Below are 25037 nucleotides of genomic sequence, written 5' to 3'. Positions count from 1 at the left end.
ACCAAGGCTTTCAGGAACACGTGTCCAGAATTGGGGTGGATGCTTAGCGGTGTCAGTTGCCTAAGAGCATTTCGGTTAGATAAGGACTGAAAAGTATCCATTGGATTTGGCAGTTAGGACGTCATTGGTGACCTTAGCAGGAGCTGTTACAGAAATAGTAGGGGTGGAAGCCAGATGGCAGTGAGTGAGGCTTCATGGGAAGTAAGTGAGTGGAGACAGGAAGGACAATCTGTTTGCCAGTTGAAGAGAAGGAAGGACATCAGATGCCACCTAGAGGGAGCTGTAAGTCAGTGCAGGTGTTTTTGAATGACAGTGACTCGAGTATATTTTAATTAAGGAGCCCAGTAGCAGTTCAGTGTACAATAGAAAAGTGTGGAATTGGCCGGACGCAGTGGCTCACGCCTGTAATCCCAGCACTTTGGGATGCCAAGGTGGGCAAATCACCAAGTCAGGAGTTCGAGACCAGCCTGGCCAACATAGTGAAAGCCCGTCTCTACTAAAAATGAAAAAATTAGCCAGGCGCGGTGGCGGGTGTCTGTAATCTCAGCTACTCGGGAGGCTGAGGCAGGAGAATTGCTTGAACCCGGGAGGTGGAGGTTGCAGTGAGCCGAGATCGTGCCACTTCACTCCAGCCTCGGTGACAGAGCAAGACTCCATCTCAAAGAAAAGAAAAGTAGGTAATTGATGAGCAGAGGTGCAGAGGGTCTCACTAGGGATAGAATAAAGAGCAAGCAGAGGAAAAATCCTTTGACCCTAACAGGAAAGAGGTCTGGAAAGATGTGGATATAGATGAGGTTAGTGGGAAGCTATAACAGGATTTTGAGATTTTCAGCTTTGCTTGGGCTGGAGTTAGGGGAAAGAGTTGTACGTAGTGAATTTGATGGTATTAGGGTATGATGATGATTGCTGAAGAAAGTGAGAGGGATTGGAAGGTGTGTTGAGAGCTCAGGTGGGTTTTGGGAAGACAACTCTGAGCATTTATTTTTCCCAGAATCACCCAACTACTCAGTGACAGGGATGGAGAAGGTGGATAGATTACACTGGTGATTAAGGAATTGAGCTCTGTTAGAAGACAGTTGTGGAGTGGTAAGGGATTGGATGCAAGGGAATCAAGAGTGCTGGACCCAGCCGGGCGCGGTGGTTCATACCTGTAATCCCAGCACTTTGGGAGGCCGAGGCGGGTGGATCACGAGTTCAGGAGATCGAGACCATCCTGGCTAACACGGTGAAACCCCATCTCTACTAAAAATACAAAAAATTAGCCAGGCGTGGTGGCGGACGCCTGTGGTCCCAGCTACTCGGGAGGCTGAGGCTGGAGAATGGCAGGAACCTGGGAGGCAGAGCTTGCAGTGAACCGAGATTGCAACACTGCATTCCAGCCTGGGTGACAGAGCGAGATTCTGTCTCAAAAAAAAAAAAAGAATGCTGGACCCCATTGAGATCCTGGAAGAGGGGAGAGAAGAGAGAGCAGAAGAGGCCATTGGCCTGGGAAAGAATTGTAGGCATCAGGGAACTGGATATAAGAAGTTAGAGGCTGAGGAGTGGAGGAGTGTCTGAGAGGGTTAGGATGCAGTTGACTCTACTGGTTAGAAGCACAGGCTCTGGAGTCAGATGGGGTTCACATCATACCTTTGTCATATTACTAGTTGGGATCTTGGGAAAATTGCCCATGCTGGGCCTCAATTCCCTCATCTGTAAAATAGGGATACTGATATGATCTAGCTCAGACGGCTTTTGTGAGAATTAAATGAAACGGGGTATTTAGTAAGCCATATTACTTGATAAATTGCTTGATAAAGCTGGGCACGGTGGCTTATGCCTGCAATCCCAGCACTTTTGGAAGCCGAGGTGGGAGGACTACTTGAGCCCAGGAATTCGAGACCAACTTAGGCAACATAGCAAGATCCTGTTTATATTTAAAAATAAATAAATAGGCCGGGTGCGGTGGCTCATGCCTGTAATCACAGCACTTTGGGAGGCCGAGGTAGGTGGATCACGAGGTCAGGAGTTCAAGACCAGCCTGGCCAATATGGTGAAATCCCATCTCTACTAAAAATACAAAAATTAACCAGGCGTGGTGGTGCATGTCTGTAGTCCCAGCTACTCTGGAGGCTGAAGCAGGAGAATCACTTGAGCCCCGGAGGTGGAGGTTGCAGTGAGCTGAGATTGCGCCACTGCACTCCAGCCTGGGTGACAAAGTGAGACTCCATCTCAAAAAAAAAACAAAAAAAAGCTGTGTCATGGGCAAGTTCTATAACTTGTTTTTTTATGAAGACATAAGAGGTATAATATATTTAAATTTCTTAACCATGTTACCTAGTACATGTAGACCTGAGTAAATATTATTTTCCTTCCTGCCTCCCCTTATCTCCCAGGAATTTCTGCTATTTAGTAAAGGAACACTGGGCTCCTCAGGAATTTATGCTTCCTCCCCTTCAGGGATAGAGCACTGTTAACTACGACAGAAATACTGTGTTCCGTTACACACATCAGCCATTCCAAGTGCAGTCAGAGAATTTACTAAACCTAATGGGAATTGTCCACTTGCCTTTACCCCAATATCTAGCTCATCGTGGCCCCTGGCTCTCGTTTTTTTTTTTTTTTTTTTTTTTTGAGACGGAGTCTAGCTCTGTTGCCCAGGCTGGAGTGCAGTGGCACAATTTCAGCTCACTGCAACCTCCGCCTCCCGGGTTTAAGTAATTCTCCTGCCTCAGCCTCCTCAGTAGCTGGGATTACAGGTGCCTGACACCATGCCCGGCTAATTTTTGTACTCCTGACCCCATGATCCGCCTGCCTCGGCCTCGCAAAGTGCTATGATTACAGGCATAAGCCACCACACCCAGCCCCCCTCCTTTCTGTAGATCTGCCTGGTTGTCCCATCCTGTGGACATGCGAGATGCTCAGTCTAGCTTTCATAGTAGGGTTTGAGCTGTTATCTCACCTGCAGTCTTTTCTCCTTGCTCGTCTGAATACTATTTGCTCAAGGCAGGTTACTATCGTAACTCCAGCCAACGCACTCTTTCACCTCAATCATTGTTCAGAAGACATTTTTTGCCTTAAAGTCTTGACTATATCATTTGGTATTTTGTGGTTTGCTATCTTGTCTTATTGAGCTTTTCAAAGAAACAGCTTTGGTTTCATTAATTTTTATGGTTTTTCTCTTTTTTGTTGCGTTGATTTTTTTTTTCTTTTTGAGATGGGGTCTCTGTGACCCAGGTTGGTGTGCAGTGTCGCAATCTCAGCTCACTGTAACCTCTGCCTCCCAGGCTCAGGAGACCCTCCCACCTTAGCCTCCCAAGTAGCTGGGACCACAGGCACATGCCACCATGCCTGGCTGATTTTTCTTTGTAGTTTGGATACAGACAGTTTCGCCATGTTGCCCAGGCTGGTCTTGAATTCCTGAGCTCAGGTAATCCACCCCCTGGGCTCCCAAAGTGCTGGGACTGTAGGTGTGAGCCACCACACCTGGCCTTGTTGCATTGATTTCTTCTCTTATCATAGCCATCCCTTTGCTAGTTTGTTAAGGTAAAAGGTTAGATTATCAATTTTAGACCTTTCTCTTTTTTTTTTTTTTTTTTTTTTTGAGACGGAGTCTCGCCCTGTCACTCAGGTTGAAGTACAGTGGCGCGATCTCTGCTCACTGCAAGCTCCATCTCCCGGGTTCATGCCATTCTTCTGCCTCAGCTCCCGAGTAGCTGGGACTACAGGTGCCCGCCACCACACCCGGCTAATTTTTTTTTTTTTTGTATTTTTACTAGAGACACGGTTTCACCGTGTTTGCCAGGATGGTCTCGATCTCCTGATCACCTCCTGATCCGTTCACCTTGGCCTCCCAAAGTGTTGGGATTACAGGTGTGAGCCGCCGTGCCGGCCTAGACCTTTTTCTTTTTCTTTTTTTTTTTTTTTTTTTTTTTGAGATGGAGTCTCACTCTCTCGCCCAGGCTGGAGTGCAGTGGCGCAATCTCGGCGCACTGCAACCTCCGCCCTCTGAGTTCAAGCGATTCTCCTGCCTCAGCCTCCTGAGTAGCTAGGATTACAGGTGCCTGCCACTGCACCCGACTAATTTTTTTTTGTATTTTTAGTAGAGACAGGGTTTCACCATCTTGGCCAGGCTGATCTTGAACTCTTGACCTCGTGATCCACCTGCCTCGGCCTCCCAAAGTGCTGGGATTACAGGCATGAGCCACCGTGCCCGGCTGACCTTTCTCTTTTTTTTTTTTTTTTTTTTTTTTTGAGACAGAGTCTTGCTCTGTCGCCCAGGCTGGAGTACAGTGGCGCGATCTCGGCTCACTGCAACCTCTGCCTCCTGGGTTCATGTCATTCTCCTGCCTCAGCCTCCTGAGTAGCTGGGAGTACAGGCACCCGCCACCACGCCCAGCTAAATTTTGTATTTGTAGTAGAAACGGGGTTTCACCGTGTTAGCCGAGATGGTCTCGATCTCCTGACCTCGTGATCCACCCGCCTCAGCCTCCCAGAGTGCTGGGATTACAGGTGTGAGCCACCATGCCTGGCCAACCTTTCTCTTTTTCTAATAGAATTATTCACTTCTGTAAATTTTCCTCTCAGCATTGCTTTAGCTGCATTCCTCCCCTTTTTTTTTTTTTTTTTTGAGGTGGAGTCTCACATTGTCACCCTGGCTAGAGTGCAGTGGCAGGATCTTGGCTCACTGCAACCTCCACCTACCCTGTTCAAGCGATTCTCCTGCCTCAGCCTCCCAAGTAGCTGGGATTACAGGTGTCTGCCACCACACCCAGCTAATTTTTTTTTGTATTTTTAGTAGAGACAGGGTTTCACCATGTTGGCCAGGCTGGTCTTGAACTCCTGACCTCGTGATTTACCCGCCTTGGCTTCCCAAAGTGCTGGGATTACAGATATGAGCCATCGTGCCCGGCCCCATTCCTCACATTTTAATATGTTGTGTTTTCATTTTTATTTAGTTAAAAGTATATTCTAATTTCCCTTATGAGTTCATATTCCACCTTAGGTTGTTTCAAACTATGCTGTTTACATATTTGGGGGTTTCCCTTATTAGTTTCTACTTTGATTCCATTATGATTAGGAAAGATGTTCTATGTGATATCTTAGTTTTAAAAAATGTATCAAGATTTTTTTTAAAATAATTAATTTAGAGGTGGGGTCTCACTCTTGCCTAGGTTGGACTCAAACTCCTGGGTGCAGGTGATCCTCCTGCCTCAGCCTTCCAAAGAGTTGGGATTACGGGCATGAGCTACTGCACCTGGCTGAGGCTGACTTTTTTTTTTTTTTTTTTTTTTTTTTGAGACGGAGTCTCGCTCTTTCACCCAGGCTGGAGTGCAATGGCGCGATCTCGGCTCACTGCAGGCTCCACCCCCCGGGGTTCACGCCATTCTCCTGCCTCAGCCTCCCGCGTAGCTGGGACTACAGGCGCCTGCCACCTCGCCTGGCTAATTTTTTTGTATTTTTAGTAGAGACGGGGTTTCACCGTCTTAGCCAGGATGGTCTCAATCTCCTGACCTTGTGATCTGCCCGCCTCGGCCTCCCAAAGTGCTGGGATTACAGGCGTGAGCCACCGCGCCCGGCCAAGGCTGACTTTTTGATGTCCTAGCATACAGTCTATCTTGGTGCCCGTCCCATGTGTGCTGGAAAATATCTGTTAATCTGTATTCTGCTGTTGTTAGGTTGAGTGTTTTACAAACATCAGGGCCAGTCAATTGGTTACATTGCTCAAGTCTTCTATATCCTTAGTGATATTTTTTGTATACTTCTATCGATTACTGAGGAGTATTAGAACTCTCCAGTAATCCCAGCAGTTTGGGAGGCTGAGGCTAGTGGATTGCTTGAGCACAAGAGTTTGAGACCAGCCTGGGCAACGTAGCGAAACCCCATTTCTACAAAAAAATACAAAAATTAGCTGGATGTGGTGGTACATGCCTGTAGTCCCAGCTACTTGGAAGGCTGAGGTGGGAGAGTTTCTTGAGCCTGGGAGGTGGAGGCTGCAATGAGTGGAGAGAGATGGTGCCATTGCCCTCCAGCCTGGGCAACAGAGCAAGACCCTGTCTTGCTTGAGAGAAAGCTCCAGCTATAGCTGTGAGTTTATTGTCTTTCAGGTCCATCATTTTTGAAATTCTGTTACTAGTTACATAATGTATTTAGGATCATTAGGTCTTCTGAACAAGTTGACTACTTTATCGTATCAAATATCCCTCTGTATTCCTGATAGCATTCCATGGTCTGAAGTCTTTGTCTTACATCAGTAGTGCCACTCCAGGTTTGTTTTGTGTTTGCATGGGTGTATTTTTCCATCTTTTTACTGTTAATCTGTGTCTTTGTAACTAAAGTTTATTTCCTATAGACAGCATATGGTTGGATCTTTTTTTTTGTTTGTTGAGATGGAGTCTCTCCCTTTGTTGCCCAGGCTGGAGTGCAGTGGCATGATCTTGGCTCAGTGCAACCTCTGCCTCCCGAGTTCAAGCAATTCTCCTACCTCAGCCTCCCAAGAAACTGAGACTACAGGCGCACGCCACCACGCCCAGCTAATTTTTGTATTTTTAGTAGAGACGGGGTCTCACCATGCTGTCCAGGCTGGTTTCAAACTCCTGACCCCAAGGCCCGCCTCAGCCTCCCAAAGTGCTTAGGATTACAGGTGTGAGCCACCATGCCCGGCCTTTTTATTTAAATCCAGTTTGACAATGTTTGCCTTACAAATGGTCTAAATACCTCAATTAAGGTTAATGTAACTATCACTGTGGCAGTGTAGCTCAGTTTAAATCTACCGTCTTATTATTTTTTAAAATTATTTTTTCTGCTTTTCTCTTGTCCTGCTTTCTGAATTTAGTTGTTTTGTGACTTTATCTCCACTTTCACTTATTTGGCTACGTGGTTTTTTTCTAATTGTTTGCTCTAAGGTTTACAGTATACATCCCTCACTTACTGTGATCTGTTGTGACCATTAGTCTACTACGGATCACTTCACGTATAGTACAAGAACCTTAGAATAATACACTTGAGGTTCCGCTCCCACTCTTAGTAGTAGTTTTGTCATAACATTTTAATTGTACATGTAATATAAGTGCTATAATACTTTGTTACTCTTTTTGCTTTGAACAGCCTTTATCTTTTGTAGAAATTGCAAAATGAGAAAAAATATTTTTTGCATTTTACCCACACACTTACTATTCCTGGTGTTCTTCACTAGTTTGTATAGCTCCATCTGGTGTGCTTTTTCTTTTTCTTTTTTTTTTTTTTTTTTTTTTTGAGACAGAGTCTCACTCTGTCTCCCAGGCTGGAGTGCAGTGGTGCGATCTCAGCTCACTGCATCCTCTGCCTCCTGGGTTCAATTTTTGTATTTTTAGTAGAGACGGTTTCATGTTGGCCAGGCTGGTCTTGAACTCCTGACCTCAGGTGATCCACCCACCTCGGCCTCCCAAAGTGCTGGGATGACAGGTGTGAGCCACCACGCCTGGCCCAGGGGAACCATTTTCTTTTTTTTTTTTTTTTTTTTTTTTTTTCCTGAGATGGAGTCTCACTCTGTTGCCAGGCTGGAGTACAGTGGCAAGATCTCAGCTCACTGCAGCCTCCACCTCCCGAGTTCAAGCGATTATCCTGCCTCAGCCTCCTGAGTAGCTGGGATTACAGGCATCTGCCACCACACCTGGCTAATTCTTGTATTTTTAGTAGAAACAGAGTTTTGCCATGTTGGCCAGGCTGGTCTCCAACTCCTGGGCTCAAGCAGTCCTCCCACCTTGGCCTCCCAAAGTGCTGGGATTATAGGCATGAGCCACCGTGCCCAGCCTCATTGTGGTTTTGCTATTTCCCTAGTGACTAATGATGTTGAATTCAAATCTTTCTTGACTAGTAGGGATAAAACTAACTGGATCAAGTAGTCTCCACCCTCCCCGCCCCTGGCTCATCTGTAATTTACTTTTTTTTCTACTATCTTTAGATTGTGAATAAGTGGAATACAGCTCTCATTGGCCTTATGACATACTTTCGGGAGGCTGTGGTGAACACCCAAGAGCTCTTGGACTTACTGGTAAAGTGTGAGAACAAGATCCAGACACGTATCAAGATTGGACTCAACTCCAAGATGCCAAGTCGGTTCCCCCCGGTTGTGTTCTACACCCCTAAGGAGCTGGGTGGACTCGGCATGCTCTCAATGGGCCATGTGCTCATCCCCCAGTCCGACCTCAGGTACAGCCCGGTTAAACGTATTTCTAAATCCTATTGCTCAGGCCCTAAAGGAAGTGGGTATTTCTTTAGTTTTAGGCTTTATCTTTTCTCTAATCTCGGTTGTACCCCCAAACAGGTGATCCAAACAGACAGATGTAGGTATCACACACTTTCGTTCAGGAATGAGCCATGAAGAAGACCAGCTCATTCCCAACTTGTACCGCTACATACAGCCATGGGAGAGCGAGTTCATTGATTCTCAGCGGGTCTGGGCTGAGTACGCACTCAAGAGGCAAGAGGCCATTGCTCAGAACAGGTGGGCACCTAGGAGGGCATGCCAACCCTGGGGCAGGGGCAGGTGGTGGCCTTTGAACTGTGTGGAGTTCAGGGTCAGAGCATGCCATAGTTGTATGGAGGTGAGAAGGCTGGTTCTACTGACCCTAATTATTTTTGGCCAGGAAGGAGTGCTGAGCTCCTCATGTGAGATCGCGTTTTGACTTGAATCTTTCTTTTTTTGGAAGACGCCTGACTTTAGAAGACCTAGAAGATTCATGGGATCGTGGCATTCCTCGAATCAATACCCTCTTCCAGAAGGACCGGCACACACTGGCTTATGATAAGGGCTGGCGTGTCAGAACTGACTTTAAGCAGTATCAGGTATGTAGAGGGGGAGGAGATTTTCCCTGAGTCAGGACAATCCATGGCTATCCCAGAAACTTGGGGCAGTAGGCACCCAGAAGCTTGACCGTGCCTGCCTTGCCATCTAGGTTTTGAAGCAGAATCCGTTCTGGTGGACACACCAGCGGCATGATGGGAAGCTCTGGAACCTGAACAACTACCGTACAGACATGATCCAGGCCCTGGGTGGTGTGGAAGGCATTCTGGAACACACACTCTTCAAGGGCACTTACTTCCCTACCTGGGAGGGGCTTTTCTGGTGAGGATTCTCCCCTCTTAGAGGGACCTATCACAACCCTTTGAGCTCATCTCTTGTGTGCCTCTGTGATTTCCTGTGGTGTTTCCCAGACATTCACATCCAGAAGGTCAGCAGTGTGCTGGAAGATGGCAGGATATCACCTCACCTGCTTCTCTTGCTCCCCAGGGAGAAGGCCAGTGGCTTTGAGGAATCTATGAAGTGGAAGAAGCTAACTAATGCTCAGCGATCAGGACTGAACCAGATTCCCAATCGTAGATTCACCCTCTGGTGGTCCCCGACCATCAATCGAGCCAATGTGAGTGTGATTGACACTGGAGATGGGAAGCTAAAAACAGTTGCTTCTTCTTGCCTTGGTTATGTCATGAGCGCCCGAGTCTCTTGATCTCTAATGTCACATTGTCATTTTCCTGGCAGGTATATGTAGGCTTTCAGGTGCAGCTAGACCTGACGGGTATCTTCATGCATGGCAAGATCCCCACGCTGAAGATCTCTCTCATCCAGATCTTCCGAGCTCACTTGTGGCAGAAGATCCATGAGAGCATTGTTATGGACTTATGTCAGGTGGGCTGGAATCGAGGAGAGAGGGTGCTGTAAAGAGTCAGCTCACGTGGGCAGGAATCGAGGGGAGAAGGTGCTGTACAGAGTCAGCTCAGGTGGAATCGCGGGGAGAGGGTGCTGTACAGAGTCAGCTAAGCTTGCTCTTTTGCACATGGGAAATCCACCCTGGAAGCTCTGACGATGAGACCCCTGTTGCCTCATTATCTTATTGTACAAACTCTGATTTTAATTGGGTTTCCTTAACAAGTCTTAATCTCTCCATCTTTTCCTTCAGGTGTTTGACCAGGAACTCGATGCACTGGAAATTGAGACAGTACAAAAGGAGACAATCCATCCCCGAAAGTCATATAAGATGAACTCTTCCTGTGCAGATATCCTGCTCTTTGCCTCCTATAAGTGGAATGTCTCCCGGCCCTCATTGCTGGCTGACTCCAAGTAAGTGCCTCAGGACCCAGCCCTAGGCAGCCAGGACACTTTCGTTTTCCTGTTCTTCTAGCCCTACAACTTTAGGAATTGTCCCTGTCTGCCTTTGTTTCAAACTTGGAGCCAGTGCTACCCCTGGAGCCTATCAACACCCTTAGTCAGATCTGCTGATTCCCTGAGGTCTTGCTGATCTGCAACAAGTTGGTGGAGTGGGTGGGATGGTTTTGGGATTTAAGTGGTTCTGGTTCTGGGGACATTGGTTATGCCCATGGTTTCCTAGAAGCTTGAACCCTCTTCATCCTCAGGGATGTGATGGACAGCACCACTACCTAGAAATACTGGATTGACATCCAGTTGCGCTGGGGGGACTATGATTCCCACGACATTGAGCGCTATGCCCGGGCCAAGTTCCTGGACTACACCACGGACAACATGAGTATCTACCCTTCACCCACAGGTGTACTCATCGCCATTGACCTGGCCTATAACTTGCACAGGTGAGTTGAGGCTCAGGACCGTGTATTTTCAGGCCAGGCGCAGTGGCTCACACCTGTAATCCCAGCACTTTGGGAGGCCGAGGTGAGCAGATTGCCTGAGCTCAGGAGTTTGAGACCAGTTTGGGCAACATGGTGAAACCCTAGCTCTACTAAAATACAAAAAATTAGCTGGGCGTGGTGGTCCGCGCCTGTAGTCCCAGCTACTCAGAAGGCTGAGGTGGGAGAATTACTTGAACCTGGGAGGCGGAGCTTGCAGTGAACCGAGATGGCACCACTGCGCTCCAGCCTGGGCGACAGAGCTAGACTCCATCTCAAAGAAAAAAATAATAATAATAAAAAATAACCCATGTATTTTCCATTAGCTCCATACTTTAATGTAGTCATACTTTTTTACTTTACCTAAGTGACAGGAAGTGGCCCATTCCTCCTGTGGGTCACTGATTCTCTTCTCCAGCCTGTATGTACACATGAGCAGAGTGTTGTCAGCCTGGCCAACAGTCTTTCTTCCTCTGTAGAGTTGGCAGTTTGTCTTGTCTGGGGCTGTCAGCCTGGTCTTAACTTTTCTTGACCGTTTTATCCTCACAGTGCCTATGGAAACTGGTTCCCAGGCAGCAAGCCTCTCATACAGCAGGCCATGGCCAAGATCATGAAGGCAAACCCTGCCCTGTATGTGTTACGTGAACGGATCCGCAAGGGGCTACAGCTCTATTCATCTGAGCCCACTGAGCCTTATTTGTCTTCTCAGAACTATGGGGAGCTCTTCTCCAACCAGATTATCTGGTTTGTGGATGACACCAACGTCTACAGAGTGACCATTCACAAGGTGAGTGTTAGCAGCAGTGTATGGGTGCGGGACTCTGTACATGGCTGTGGGAGAGTTAATGGGCTAAGTGTGTACACATGCTGGGAAGAAGACAGGATGGTGATGTGTAGGCCATGCTAACAAATGCGGTCCTTCTCTAGACCTTTGAAGGGAACTTGACAACCAAGCCCATCAATGGAGCCATCTTCATCTTCAACCCACGCACAGGGCAGCTGTTCCTCAAGATAATCCACACATCCGTGTGGGCGGGACAGAAGCGTTTGGGGCAGGTGAGCAGGTTTAAAGATGAAGAGGCCATAGAACCATGTTGCCTCTTATTCTTGGGGTGGACTTGGTAATATTTACTGGTTTGTTAGATGAAAGGCTGAGAACATCTCATTTGAACTTATCCCCTGAATTCCTTGGGAAGTATTCTGTGGGAGGTCTAAGAGTATATGAGGTGCTTTGTTCCCTTCCAGCTGGTCTGTTTCCTGAATTTCTAACCTTGAACAGGGCTATCAAAAATCATTTTTCCAAAGGCAACGCATATTCTTTTTTTTTGAGCAGGAGTCTCACTCTGTCGCCCAGGCCGGAGCACAGTGGTGCAATCTCAGTTGACTGCAAGCTCCGCCTCCAGGGTTCACGCCATTCTCCTGCCTTAGCCTCCCGAGTAGCTGGGACTACAGGCGCCCGCCACCACACCCGGCTAATTTTTTTTTTTATTTTTTAGTAGAGACGGGGTTTCAACGTGTTAGCCAGGATGGTCTCGATCTCCTGACCTCGTGATCTGCCCGCCTCGGCCTCCCAAAGTGCTGGGATTACAGGTGTGAGCCACCGCGTCTGGCCAGCAACGCATACTCTCTCTTTCTCTCTTTTTTTTTTTTTTTTTTTTTTTTGAGACGGAGTCTTGCTCTGTTGCCCAGGCTGGAGTGCAGTGGCCTGATCTCAGCTCATTGCAAGCTCTGCCTCCCGGGTTCACGCCATTCTCCTGCCTCAGCCTCCCAAGTAGCTGGGACTACAGGTGCCCGCCACCACGCCCGGCTAAATTTTTTGTATTTTTATTTTTATTTATTTATCTGTTTTTTTTTTTTGAGACGGAGTCTCGCTCTCGCCCAGGCTGGAGTGCAGTGGCGCCATCTCTGCTCACTGCAAGCTCCGCCTCCTGGGTTCACGCCATTCTCCTGCCTCAGCCTCCCGAGTAGCTGGGACTACAGGCACCCGCTACTATGCCTGGATAAGTTTTTTGTATTTTTAGTAGAGATGGGGTTTCACTATGTTAGCCAGGATGGTCTCGATCTCCTGACCTCGTGATCCACCCGCCTCGGCCTCCCAAAATGCTGAGATTACAGGCGTGAGCCACCGCGCCCAGCCTAATTTTTTGTATTTTTAGTAGAGACGGGGTTTCACCATGTTGGCCAGGATGGTCTTGATCTCCTGACCTCATGATCCACCCGCTTCAGCCTCCCAAAGTGCTGGGATTACAGGCTTGAGCCACCGCGTCTGGCCCAGCAACGCATATTCTTGAAACATCCACTTTGACCAAATCTCTACCTCAGAACTCTTGCTGAATTAACTCTTCTTTAGCTTCCTAGACATTCAACATCTGGCTGGGCTGTATCTGTCCAGCCAGTTTCTCTTCCTTTACATTTGTAGCATGTTTCATCTTACATTCAGTCCAGGATCTTAGTAACCCAAACCGCTGTTGCTCATCTCCATATCTGTGTTTTGCTTATATTTTTCTTTCTAGAATGAACTCCCCTCTTTGCTCTTAAACACAGTCCCTCCTTAAGACACATTTTTTTGTGCAGCTTTTTTCTGATCCTGGTAGCCTTAATTTCTTTTGTTCCTGAACTCTGTAAAACAGTATATAGTTTAGCACATACTCTTGTGTCAGCTTGTGGTATTGTCTTGTTGAAAGGGGCTGTCAGCCTGGTCATTGGACAAGGCCATTTGATACTCTTTCTACCTTCTAAGTGCCTAACATTTAATGTTCAGTAGAAACATAGTTGGATTATTTCAAAACTAGGATATTCTGTTCTAGTTGATCTGGGAGGGTAGAGACTAAATTTCCATTTTCTTCTCTTGCTTTTAAGTTGGCTAAGTGGAAGACAGCTGAGGAGGTGGCCGCCCTGATCCGATCTCTGCCTGTGGAGGAGCAGCCCAAGCAGATCATTGTCACCAGGAAGGGCATGCTGGACCCACTGGAGGTAAGAGGGTTGGGGGGGTAGGAGAAAAGAGACCTTGAGACTTTTAGGCTGTTTCTCATCTTGGACTTGATCTTGTCTTAGGTGCACTTACTGGACTTCCCCAATATTGTCATCAAAGGATCGGAGCTCCAACTCCCTTTCCAGGCGTGTCTCAAGGTGGAAAAGTTTGGGGATCTCATCCTTAAAGCCACTGAGCCCCAGATAGTTCTCTTCAACCTCTATGATGACTGACTCAAGACTATTTCATCTTACACGGTATGAACCTCGGGAAGAGAAGACCGCTGGAGGAGGAGTAGGTTTAGGGTTAGGAGAAGATCCTATGTCTTAGGTTTTTCCCATTTTCACATTTTTAGCCTATAGATTGGGTGAGAACTCTGTTGACTTTCATGAGAGTTTAAGACCTTAAAGTTAAAAATCAACTCTTGGGGCCGGGCACAGTGGCTCACCCCTGTAATCCCAGCAATTTGGGAGGCTGAGGTGGGTGAATCACCTGAGGTCAGGAGTTCAAGATCAGGCTGGCCAACATGATGAGACCCCATCTCTACTAAAAATACAACAAAATTAGCTGAGTGTGGTGGGACGCACCTGTAGTCCCAGCTACTCGGGAGGCTGAGGCACCAGAATCACTGGAACCCAGGAGGCAGAGGTTGCAGTGAGCTGAGATGGCACCACTGCACTCCAGCCTGGGCGACAGAGTGAGACTGTCTCAAAAAAAAAAAAAGGCCAGGCACAGTGGCTCACACCTGTAATCCCAGCACTTTGAGAGGCCGAGGCAGCGGATCATGAGATCAGGAGATCGAGACCATCCTGGCTAACACGGTGAAACCCCATCTCTATTAAAAATACAAAAAATTAGCCGGGTGTGGTGGCAGGCGCCTGTAATCGCAGCTATTCGGGAGGCTGAGGCAGGAGAATGGTGTGAACCCGGGAGGCGGAGCTTGCAGTGAGCCAAGATCATGCCACTCTACTCCAGCCTGGGCGACAGAGCGAGACTCCGTCTCAAAAAAAAAAAAAAAAAAAAAAAAAAGTCTTGGGTTTCATGAAAGATTAGGATTAAAGTGGGAGAGCCTCAAGCAGCTGACCTACCCCACTCTTCCAAATCTTTTCCCAGGCCTTCTCCCGTCTCATCCTGATTCTGCGTGCCCTACATGTGAACAATGATAGGGCAAAAGTGATCCTGAAGCCAGACAAGACTACTATTACAGAACCACACCACATCTGGCCCACTCTGACTGACGAAGAATGGATCAAGGTCGAGGTGCAGCTCAAGGATCTGATCTTGGCTGACTACGGCAAGAAAAACAAGTGAGCAGTGCTGGTGGGGAGACAGACAGGAGGTCTATATATGGTTTTCTGGGGTTTGGAAGCACTTAGGCTTAGAAGTTTCTCAAGAAGGCCAGGTGTGGTGGTTCACACCTGTAATCCCAGCACTTTGGGAGGCCAAGGTGGGTAGATCATTTGAGGTCAGGAGTTTGAAACCATCCTGGCCAACATGGTGAAACCCCGTCTCTACTAAAAATACAAAAATTAGCCGGGTGCAGTTGTGCTCACTTGTAATCCCAGCTACTCAGGAGGCTGAGGCAGGAGAATTGCTTGAACGTTGTGGGCAACGGTTGCGGTGAGCCGAGATCGCGCCACTGCACTCCAGCCTAGGTGACAAGAGTGAGACTCTGTCTCCAAAAAAATAAAGAAGTTTCTCAAGAAATTATCTTGTCTTAGCCAGGCTTGAGTGCTCATGCTAATAATACCAGCGCTTTGGGAGGCCAAGGTGGGAGGATTGCACGAGGCAGGAGTTGAAACCAGCCTGATCACCAAAAGAGACTGACCCCATCTCTACCAAAAAAAAATTTAAAACAGGTGTGGTGGTACACGCCTGTAGTCCCAGCTTCTTGGGGGCTGAGGCAGGAGGCTTGCTTGAGCCCGGGAGTTTGAGGCTGCAGTGAGCCATGATTATGCCACTGCACTCCAGCCTGGGCGACAGAGCGAGACCCTGTCTTGAAAACAAGGAAAGAAGTTATCTTACAGAGTCTCATAGAAGAGAGATACGGCAGTGTCTTCCAATAGTATGGGAAGCGTCCGTGTTTTAGGGCTTCAGTCTGACTCTTGGCCATTGTTTCTCACTGTTGCCATTTCGAACAGGGCATTTCTTTACTGTCCATACATGGTAAGAATCTTGAACATCCGAGACCCTAAGTATCCAAGACTGCTACCAACACAGACACACCTTCCTCCCCCCGTCTCCCTCCCTGTCATCGTGGCAACCAAAACTATCCATAGGGTGACGGACAATACCACCTCTGATTAAGAACCAGTAGTCTAGGGTTTCTGGGGTTTCCATTTCTGAGAATTGTTTCCTGCCAGAGCATTGTTTTGGTCAAGGAAGCGTGGGGTTTACGGATGCTGAACAGTGGGAAGGTGCACACGCAGTGTGCCGCCGTCCTGCTTGGATCTGACAAATCTTGGAAGTGTTAGTGCACCTCCGTTTCACACTTCCTGTAGAAGCAGCTCTTGCGGATTGTCTGGGGCATGAGTATAGGCTGCCCTGTCCTACCAAGTTACACCCTTTCCATTGAGGCAAAAGTGACCAAGGGGAAGGGATCCTTGTAATAGAACCCACACTATCCCCACAGTGTGAACGTGGCATCACTGACACAATCAGAAATTCGAGACATCATCCTGGGTATGGAGATCTCGGCACCGTCACAGCAGCGGCAGCAGATCGCTGAGATCGAGAAGCAGACCAAGGAACAGTCGCAGCTGACGGCAACACAGACTCGCACTGTCAACAAGCATGGTGATGAGATCATCACCTCCACCACCAGCAACTATGAGACCCAGACTTTCTCATCCAAGACTGAGTGGAGGGTCAGGTACTGTCGGGCAAGAGGGTGGGGATGGAAAGGCCGGCTGCACTACCTAAGGTGCTGGGCTGAGCGATGCTGACACTCCCTGCCTGTTTTTAGGGCTATCTCTGCTGCCAACCTGCACCTAAGGACCAATCACATCTATGTTTCATCTGACGACATCAAGGAGACTGGCTACACCTACATCCTTCCTAAGAATGTGCTTAAGAAGTTCATCTGCATATCTGACCTTCGGGCCCAAGTGAGTAAGTGGACTCAGCTCGGCCACAGTGTGTGCCCAACACATTTTGTGCCTAAAACTCAGACCTGAGATTGTCTGGAACTTGAGATGCTGGTTTCAAGATTCATGGATGAGTAATTATACAAGGATAGCCAAAACAACGAGGAGGGTTTTGGCCCCATGAGATAGCAAAAGCTGTGGCAGCTGAGAGAAGGTAGTAAATGTAGTATTGGCCTGATAGTATTTGGAAGAGAACAGATATGGTCAGAAACAAATTCCTGACCAGGTGTGTGCGCTGGCTCACGCCTGTAATCCCAACACTAGGCTGGGCACAGTGGCTAATGCCTGTAATCCCAGCACTTTGGGAGGCCGAGGTGGGTGGATCACCTGAGGTCAGGGGTTTGAGACCAGCCTGACCAATAGGGTGAAACCTCGTCTCTACTAAAAATACAAAAAACTAGCCAGGCATGGTGGCATGCGCCTGTAGTTGCAGCTACTAGGCAGGCTGAGACAGGAGAATTGCTTGAACCCGGGAGGTGAGGTGGAGGTTGCAGTAAGCCAAGATCGCGTCACTGCACTCCAGCCTGGGCAACAGAGCAAGACCCCGTCTGAAAAAACAAAACAAAACAAAAAAAACGTGGCTGTAGTCCCAGCTACTCAGGAGGCTGAGGTTGCTTGAACACAAGCAGTAAGCTTTGATGACCCCACTGCACTCCAGGCTGGGCACAGTGGCTCATGACTGTAATCCCAGCACTGTTGGGAGGCCGAGGTGGGCCCATCTTTTGAGCCCAGGAGTTCAAGACCAGCCTGGGCAACATGACGAAATGGTGTCTCTACAAAAGAAAAAAAAAACTAGCCAGGCATGGTGGCGCACACCTGTAATCTCAGCTCCTCAGGAGGCTGAGGTGGGAGGATCACCTGATCCTGGAGGGTGGTGAGTGTAGTGAGGTGAGATCATGTCACTGCCTGCTAGCCTGGGTGACAGAGTGATACCCTGCTTCAAAAAAGAGAAAAGATGCATAACTTTACTAGTGTATCAGGGATAGTCATAGTTTATGAAACATCATTTTGGGCCAAGGGGGGTGGATCACTTGAGATCAGGAGTTTAAGACCAGCGTGGCCAACATGGCGAAACCCCGTCTCTATTAAATATATGAAAACTAGCGGGGCGTGGTGGCATGTGCCTGTAGTCCCAGCTACTCAGGAAGCTGAGGCAGGAGAATTGCTTGAACCCAGGAGGCGGAGGTTGCAGTGAGCTGAGATCACACCACTGCACTACAGCCTTGCCGACAGAGTGAGACTCCATCTCAGACGCACTATTTAGTGGCTGTCAGGTTGGCAAATTTGAAAAGATTGTTAATATCCTGTGTGGGTGAGTTTATAGTAAACAGATCCTCTTACTTTGTTGGTGATAATGTAAAATTTAAAATAGCACCAAGTGCTGGTTTTCCAGATGTTTTCAGCTTGTGAAAATACATTGAGCTTTATGTATGCTCATTTGCTTATGAATACTATACTTAATAATCAGCTGGGGAGCTTGTGAGTAGCGCAGATTCCTGAACCCCACTCAGGAGATTCTGACGTGGTAAGTCCGAGATGAGGTCCATGTTTAACATTTTGAACAAGCACCCCAGCTGATTCTGATACAGGGAGTTCTGATCACGTTTTAAGAAACTCTGTCCGTGTTCTTGGGAGAAAGAAGGAAACAGAGGGCCGGCAGCTCCAACTCTGAGCTGGTACTAAGAAGAGTTTTGGTTCCTGACCCCTTTGTCTCCAGATTGCAGGATACCTATATGGGGTGAGCCCACCAGATAACCCCCAGGTGAAGGAGATCCGCTGCATCGTGATGGTGCCGCAGTGGGGCACTCACCAGACCGTGCACCTGCCTGGCCAGCTGCCCCAGCATGAGTACCTCAAGGTAATGGGGAGTGATGGAGCCTGGGAGTGTGGAAAAGCCGGTGTGATTCCTGTCTGTGGGTGGGATTCAGCTCTGTACTCCTCTTTACCTATAGGAGATGGAACCCTTAGGTTGGATCCACACTCAGCCCAATGAGTCCCCGCAGTTATCACCCCAGGATGTCACCACCCACGCCAAGATCATGGCTGACAACCCATCTTGGGATGGCGAGAAGACCATTATCATCACATGCAGGTGGGCCTGGGCTCCTTGGGAGGAAGTATGGAGGGGCAGGGATTGCAGGCCAGGGCCCAGAACAGTGGCCCGAGCTGTTACTCTGGTCCCCGTCCCTCCCCCAGCTTCACACCAGGCTCCTGTACGCTGACGGCCTACAAGCTGACCCCCAGTGGCTACGAGTGGGGCCGCCAGAACACAGACAAGGGCAACAACCCCAAGGGCTACCTGCCTTCGCACTACGAGAGGGTGCAGATGCTGCCGTCCGACCGCTTCCTGGGCTTCTTCATGGTCCCCGCCCAGTCCTCATGGAACTACAACTTTATGGGTAGGTGGGAGGAGCCTGGGGATGTGGGGGTAGAAGTAGGGATAAGGTGAGGCCATTGCCCTTTGCACTTGGGGCCTGGCTGGCTTGGAGGTGGCACAGGCCGCATGAGGCAGGAGCCCTGTTAACACTGGCTGTTTCCTTCTCCCCGAAGGTGTTCGGCATGACCCCAACATGAAATATGAGCTGCAGCTGGCGAACCCCAAAGAGTTCTACCACGAGGTGCACAGGCCTTCCCACTTCCTCAACTTCGCTCTCCTGCAGGAGGGGGAGGTTTACTCTGCGGACCGGGAGGACCTGTATGCCTAGTGCCTGTTTCCTGCCTCCTGCTTCAGCCTCCCGAGGCCGCAGCCTCAGCCCCTCCAGACAGGCCACTGACATTCAGCAGTTTGGCCTCTTTCCCTCTGTCTGTGCTTGTGGTGTTGACCTCCTGAAGGCTTGTCATCCTGAATAAAATATTGTAATAAATTTTGTATAAACAGGAGTTCAGGGGCAGGTTTGTTTTTTTTTCCCCCGAACTCAAATTCTGGATTTAGGTCTAACAGGAGGCTGGACTGGAGCGGTTCACAGCAAGGTGCTGGGCTCAGCTGTGAAGGAGGAGTGTGAGGCCCCTTCCTGTTCAGGGCTTCGGGGGAGATAGTCCCAGAACTCAGTGGAGACCTGAGGCGGGGCTGGGCTTTCACACTCCGCTGCCTTGACCACATTTGCTGCTTTCTCTACGAAACTACTTGGAAGCCCTCGCCTCCTTTCCACAGTTGTGGGAGCAGTTGCCCTTTCCCGGGTCTAGGAACTCCGGCTTGTGCTGAGCGGCTGTGGTGTCACGCCCAGCCCTTTAAGCTTTCTGTCTCAGTCCTGGACAGGAAAACAAGAACACAGGCAGGCAGTTTGTGTACAGCCGGGCGGAGGCCAGAGACCGGCCGCCTACCTGTCACCTCTCGCCTGGAGCGGGCCACTGCCAAGTTGGCCCCATGACTCCAAACGGGCGGAGCCTGGATTGGGCCTGTGGGGAGGGCGCCACCAAAGTGGCCACTGGCAGCCCTGAGCCTCAGCTCTTAGACGCCTGGCTGGAAGTTGGCTGTCCTGTTTCCTGTGACCTTGGGAGTAGAAAGGACAGGGCCCAGGGGGCCTAGGGCACTATCTCCCTTCCCCACGCCTTCTCCCTTCCTCGTTCCTCCCCACCCTTCTCGCTTCTACCCCGCCCACACCGCCCTAAACGGCTTCCTGGGGCGGAACTGTTTGGCTTTTCCCCGTCCTAGTTGGGGGTGGGGGGCGGGGGGTCGCAGCCCTAAGTCTCTGGGAGACATGGAGCCCAGGAGGGCGGCGCCTGGGGCGCCTGGCTGGGGGTCTCGGGAGGCCGCGGGGTCGGGAACGGCCGCGGAGCTTGTGTACCATCTAGCTGGGGCCCTGGGCACTGAGCTGCAGGATCTGGCGCGCCGTTTTGGACCGGAGGCGGCGGCCGGGCTGGTGCCGCTAGTGGTGCCAGCGCTGGAGCTCTTGGAACAGGCTGCCGTGGGGCCCGCCCCGGACTCGGTGAGTCACGGCCCTCCCCTTGCCACCCACGGGGCCGACAGGGCCGAAGCCTGAGATTCGGGTCTCCCCAGCTGCAGGTGTCGGCGCAGCAAGCGGAGCAGGAGCTGCGGCGGCTGCGGGAGGAGAACGAGCGCCTCCGCAGGGAGCTGCGCGCGGGGCCACAGGGTAAGCGCAGCCCCGGCCAGGGCAGGGCGGGTGGCGACCGGCTCGGGTCCTCCCCTCCCTCCCGCGGGCCGCGCGCCGCCGCTAAGAACGCCCCTTCCTCAGAGGAGCGCGCGCTGCTGCGGCAGCTCAAGGAGGTCACGGACCGACAGCGTGACGAACTCCGGGCGCACAACTGCGACCTGCGGCAGCGCGGCCAGGAGACCGAGGCGGTGGGGGCGGGGCGCGGGCGGGGCGGGGCTCCGGGGGCGGGGCGGAGAGAGGCAGGCGCGGGGCGGGGCGGGCTCCAGAGGCCCTCGGTGCCCCGCCCACCCCACCCTTTGCTCCGCTCCCAGTTGCAGGAGCAGCTGCAGCGCCTCCTGCTGGTGAACGCTGAGCTGCGGCACAAGCTGGCGGCAGTGCAGACCCAGCTGCGCGCCGCGCAGGACCGCGAGAGGGAGCTCCAGCAGCCTGGCGAAGCTGCGACTCCGCAGGCTAAAGAGCGAGCGCGGGGGCAGGCCGGGCGGCCCAGGCACCAGTACGGACAGGAGCCCGAATGGGCGACCACCGGCGCAGGCGCCCCGGGGAACCCTGAGGACCCGGTGAGTGCCGTATGAAGGCAAGGACCCAGCCCAGGACTCAGCGTCCAGCGCTCGGTGGGCGCTCGGGCAAGGTTTGCATGCTGCACAGCAGGTGGGCCAGGAAGCGGGGAGGTGGCAGACAGATATGCGCCCCCGGCCGGCCTCGGCCCCCACTCTCAGCTGGAGCACTGCTCTGTTATCTGTTGGGGCACCCTTGCCCCCCAAGTCTCCCGGCCCGTCACTTCCTCTAGCATTCCCATGATGGCCCTGGGGCGGGGGAGCGCCAGCCGAGGCGACCCTCTGACCATGCCTGTCCTTCCAAAGGCAGAGGCTGCACAGCAGCTGGGGTGCCCCTCGGAGGCAGGGCAGTGCCGCTTCAGTCGGGAGGAGTTTGAGCAGATCCTTCAGGAGAGGAATGAACTCAAAGCCAAAGTGTTCCTGCTCAAGGAGGAGCTGGCCTACTTCCAGCGGTGAGGACGCTGGGAAGCCGGGGGGCCTCCGATCACCCCACATCATTCTCCAGTCATTGACCCGTCCAAAGTGACATGTGCAAGGCCTGCCTTGGGAACTGGGAGGACATGAATTGCACAGCCCTTGCCCTCCTGCAACGTCATCCAGACAGGGGAGAGGGACAGTGCAAAGGGTCGCAGCTGCAGCAGCCAGGGCAGCTCTCCTAGGAGGGGGCCACGGGGCCACCTAAGCTAAGGTCTGAGGGTGTCAGCAAGGCAGAGCGCTTCAGGTGTTCAGGGAAGAGCTGCGTGCACAGGTACCAGGAGTGATGCCTGCGGCTGGCATCTCCACTGCTGGCATCCCCATGGCTGGCATCACCGGGGCTTTCTCCCTCCCTGCCCCTCTTTTGTAGGGAGCTGCTCACAGACCACCGGGTCCCCGGCCTTCTGCTTGAGGCCATGAAGGTGGCTGTCCGGAAGCAGCGGAAGAAGATCAAGGCCAAGATGTTAGGGACACCAGAGGAAGCAGAGAGCAGGTAGGTCCCTGCCTGCATTCCCACTGAGCCAGGCCTCCCTCCCTCATTCTGCTGAGCCTGATGACCCAGCCTGGTCACCCTCTGAGCCCACTGTCTCAGACTGAGGCTGTCACCCCAACCTGGTCACCCCTTGAGCCTCCCTAGCCTGGCCGCTTCTAGGGCCTGCTGACCTGGTCTGGCTGTGTCCCGTGTCCGCTGTCCAGCCTGCGCCCTTCTCCCTGGATCTCACCACTCCCCTTGCCTTGCCTGCCGTCCATTCTGCCTGACGACGCTGCCTCTCCACATTCATTCTTCAAGTTCCTGTCTTGGCTGGGTCTGTTTATTCTCACCGGGGTGAAACTGTAGCCGCGGCTGTGTCAGGGCCTGCTGTGTGTCAAGCTATAAAATAAAGCCTTGGCAGGGCGCGGTGGCTCACGCTTGTAATCCCAGCACTTTGAGAGGCTGAGGTGGGGGGATCACCTGAGGTCAGGAGTTCGAGACCAGCCTGGCCAACATGGTGAAACCCTGTCTCTACTAAAAATACAAAAATTAGCCAGGCGTGGGGACAGGCGCCTGTAATCCCAGCTACTCAGGAGGCTGCGGCAGGAGAATCGGTTGAACCTGGGAGGCGGAGGTTGCAGTGAGCTGAGGTCGCGCCACTGCACTCCATCCTGGGCCACAGAGCGAGACCCTGTCTCAAAGAAAAAAAAAATTAAAAATTAAAGCCTCGACATCCTGCATCTCCTCAGGGTTGCCTTCTCACCAACCCCAGGGTCCCTGCAGTCCCTCCATCCCCCCTGCTGGATTCCTGTTGTCCCTCGGGGCCTTGATCAATGGCCCTCACTTCTCCTCTCTCCTCTGTCTCAGTGACGATGAGGATGGCTCGTGGCTTCTGCTCTCCGATGATAAGGGAGATCCTCCCCCACCCCCGGAGTCCAAAATATAGAGTTTGTATGTTGGGGGAAGGGGAAGGGGAAGGGCAAGAGTGTGGGGAGGGAGGAAGGGCCCTGGCTGGTCCTTCTCAGGATCCCCTTTCCCGCTTCTCTGCCTGTCACCCTGCTGTGCTTGGCTCTAAGCACACCCTCCCCTCCTGCTTCTCTGGCCCTGGCCCCCATCACCTTCACACTCCCTCAGGCTGCCCTTTCTTCCCCCTCTCCCCTTTTCTCACCAGCCCCTGCCCTCACCCATATCCTTGACCTCTCTGGCTTCCTGGCTCAAAGTGCCTCTGGCTGTCTCTCTCCAGCTTTGGTCTATGGTATCGGGGTAAAGCCGAATCCTCTGAGGATGAGACCAGCAGCCCTGCACCCAGCAAGCTAGGGGGAGAAGAGGAGGCCCAACCACAGTCGCCAGCTCCTGATCCGCCCTGTTCTGCCCTCCACGAACACCTTTGTCTGGGGGCCTCAGCCGCCCCAGAGGCCTGACTTAGGGGTCTGGCTGTGGAAGGATGCGTGGTCTCAAATGAGGACAGGGCTCCCGCCTTCGCAGCCCTCGCCAGGGGTCTGCCCCAATCCTGGCCTGCACCAGGGCAGGACGGGGGCTCAGCCTGCCTCCCACTCTACGTCTGTACCGAGCCTCTGGGGCCAGATACAAGAGTGCCTCTCTGCGTCTCAGTTTCCCCATCCGTGAAATGAGAGCTGACTGCCTAGCTCCCAGGGCTTTGTGCAGACGGCCTGAGCTCATGTAATAAAGAACTGCCCGTAATACACAGAAACTGTTCTTCGCCTGTCTGTCCACGTCTGTGCCGCCTCCCAACCCTGCCAGGAGCAGAGGCTGGCTGAGGGGTCCTCGTGGGTCTCCTTGCTCCGTCACTGGGTGGGGTGGCTTCTTGGAGCTCAGGCCTTGCTTTGGGAGTGTGGCTTGATGGAAAGCCGTGGCTCCCACCCTCACTCCACCCCCTTCCCTGGCCCCGGCACCCAGGGACCTGCAACTTCATTCTTCTGGCCCTTCCAGGCCCAGGCCAGTCAGCCCTGCCATTGCCTTCCTTTCCCTTTCTTTTTTTGAGTGTCAGTCTTTCCAGCCACCCCCTCCCTCTCAGGGAGGTGCCTCATGGCAGCCCGCCCCTCCGGCCTGGTTTCCTCAGGAAAAGCCCTGAGAGGAAGCAGGGAGGGGGCTGGGAGCTGTGGGGGCCAGATGAACCTGAGCCCTCCCACCGAGCTGGCCGCTATGGGGCTGGGGCTGCTGCTCCCGCTGCTGCTGCTCTGGACTCAGGGGACTCAGGGGTCAGAGCTGGACCCCAATGGGCAGCACGTCTGTGTGGCCAGCAGGTGGGTCTCGTGGGAGTCTGATGCTGGTGGTTGAACCGGTGTTGAGGTCGTTAGGGGAAGGAGGAGACTAGGAAGGGGGCTTAGGCTGAAAGGAAGGGGCTGCTGATGGCGGTCTGGCAGGTAGTGGCTAGCCAGGGCGGATGGTGGAAGGGTCAGGGAAGGAGAGGGGAGGGGCTGGGGACCCTAGCTATAAAGATCCGCTAGGCCTCTCCAGGGGACTAAGGCAGCCTCCCCCACTTCAGCCAGAGACAGTGATCCACCTCGCTCGGGGCCAGGCTGCACCCCGCGCCATGTCCGGCTGACCCCTTTTTGCCCCACAGCCCCTCTGCTGAGCTGCAGTGCTGCGCAGGCTGGAGGCAGAAGGATCAAGAATGAACCGTCCGTGAGTAGCCAGGACAGACCCTCAGCCAAGGAGAAGGGAGGCCGTAGCCCAGTGACAACCCTT

The 25037-nt window shown here is 51.8% G+C and overlaps 1 protein-coding gene and 1 pseudogene across 1 annotated transcript; both read left to right on the top strand.

Moving 5' to 3' along the window:
• The window catches only part of LOC129470474 (pre-mRNA-processing-splicing factor 8-like), a 35228-nt pseudogene extending 15632 nt beyond the window's left edge, over positions 1–19596 (top strand).
• An 802-nt stretch (positions 19597–20398) lies between these two features.
• On the top strand, positions 20399–24039 carry LOC134735292 (rab-interacting lysosomal protein-like). Its single transcript, XM_063629751.1, has 7 exons — positions 20399–20642; positions 20714–20807; positions 20910–21016; positions 21140–21385; positions 21689–21834; positions 22227–22349; positions 23572–24039. The coding sequence occupies exons 1-7, from the start codon at positions 20415–20417 to the stop codon at positions 23747–23749; spliced, it is 1122 nt and encodes a 373-aa protein (XP_063485821.1). The 5' UTR covers positions 20399–20414; the 3' UTR covers positions 23750–24039.
• Positions 24040–25037: the final 998 nt, after the last annotated feature.

Source organism: Symphalangus syndactylus, chromosome 20 (genome assembly GCF_028878055.3).
Source record: "Symphalangus syndactylus isolate Jambi chromosome 20, NHGRI_mSymSyn1-v2.1_pri, whole genome shotgun sequence".
In the NCBI taxonomy this organism is placed as follows: Eukaryota; Metazoa; Chordata; class Mammalia; order Primates; family Hylobatidae; genus Symphalangus; species Symphalangus syndactylus.
This window is presented reverse-complemented; position numbering and strand designations above follow the sequence as displayed.

What these genes read in the sequence shown, in the direction of transcription:
- LOC134735292 (XM_063629751.1), top strand. Translation starts at nt 20,415, where the DNA reads ATGGAGCCCAGGAGGGCGGCGCCTGGGGCGCCTGGCTGGGGGTCTCGG. An exon ending in TGGGGCCCGCCCCGGACTCG is followed by an intron (nt 20,643 to 20,713) that starts GTGAGTCACGGC and finishes GGGTCTCCCCAG; the next exon opens with CTGCAGGTGTCGGCGCAGCA. An exon ending in CCAGAGGAAGCAGAGAGCAG is followed by an intron (nt 22,350 to 23,571) that starts GTAGGTCCCTGC and finishes GTCTCTCTCCAG; the next exon opens with CTTTGGTCTATGGTATCGGG.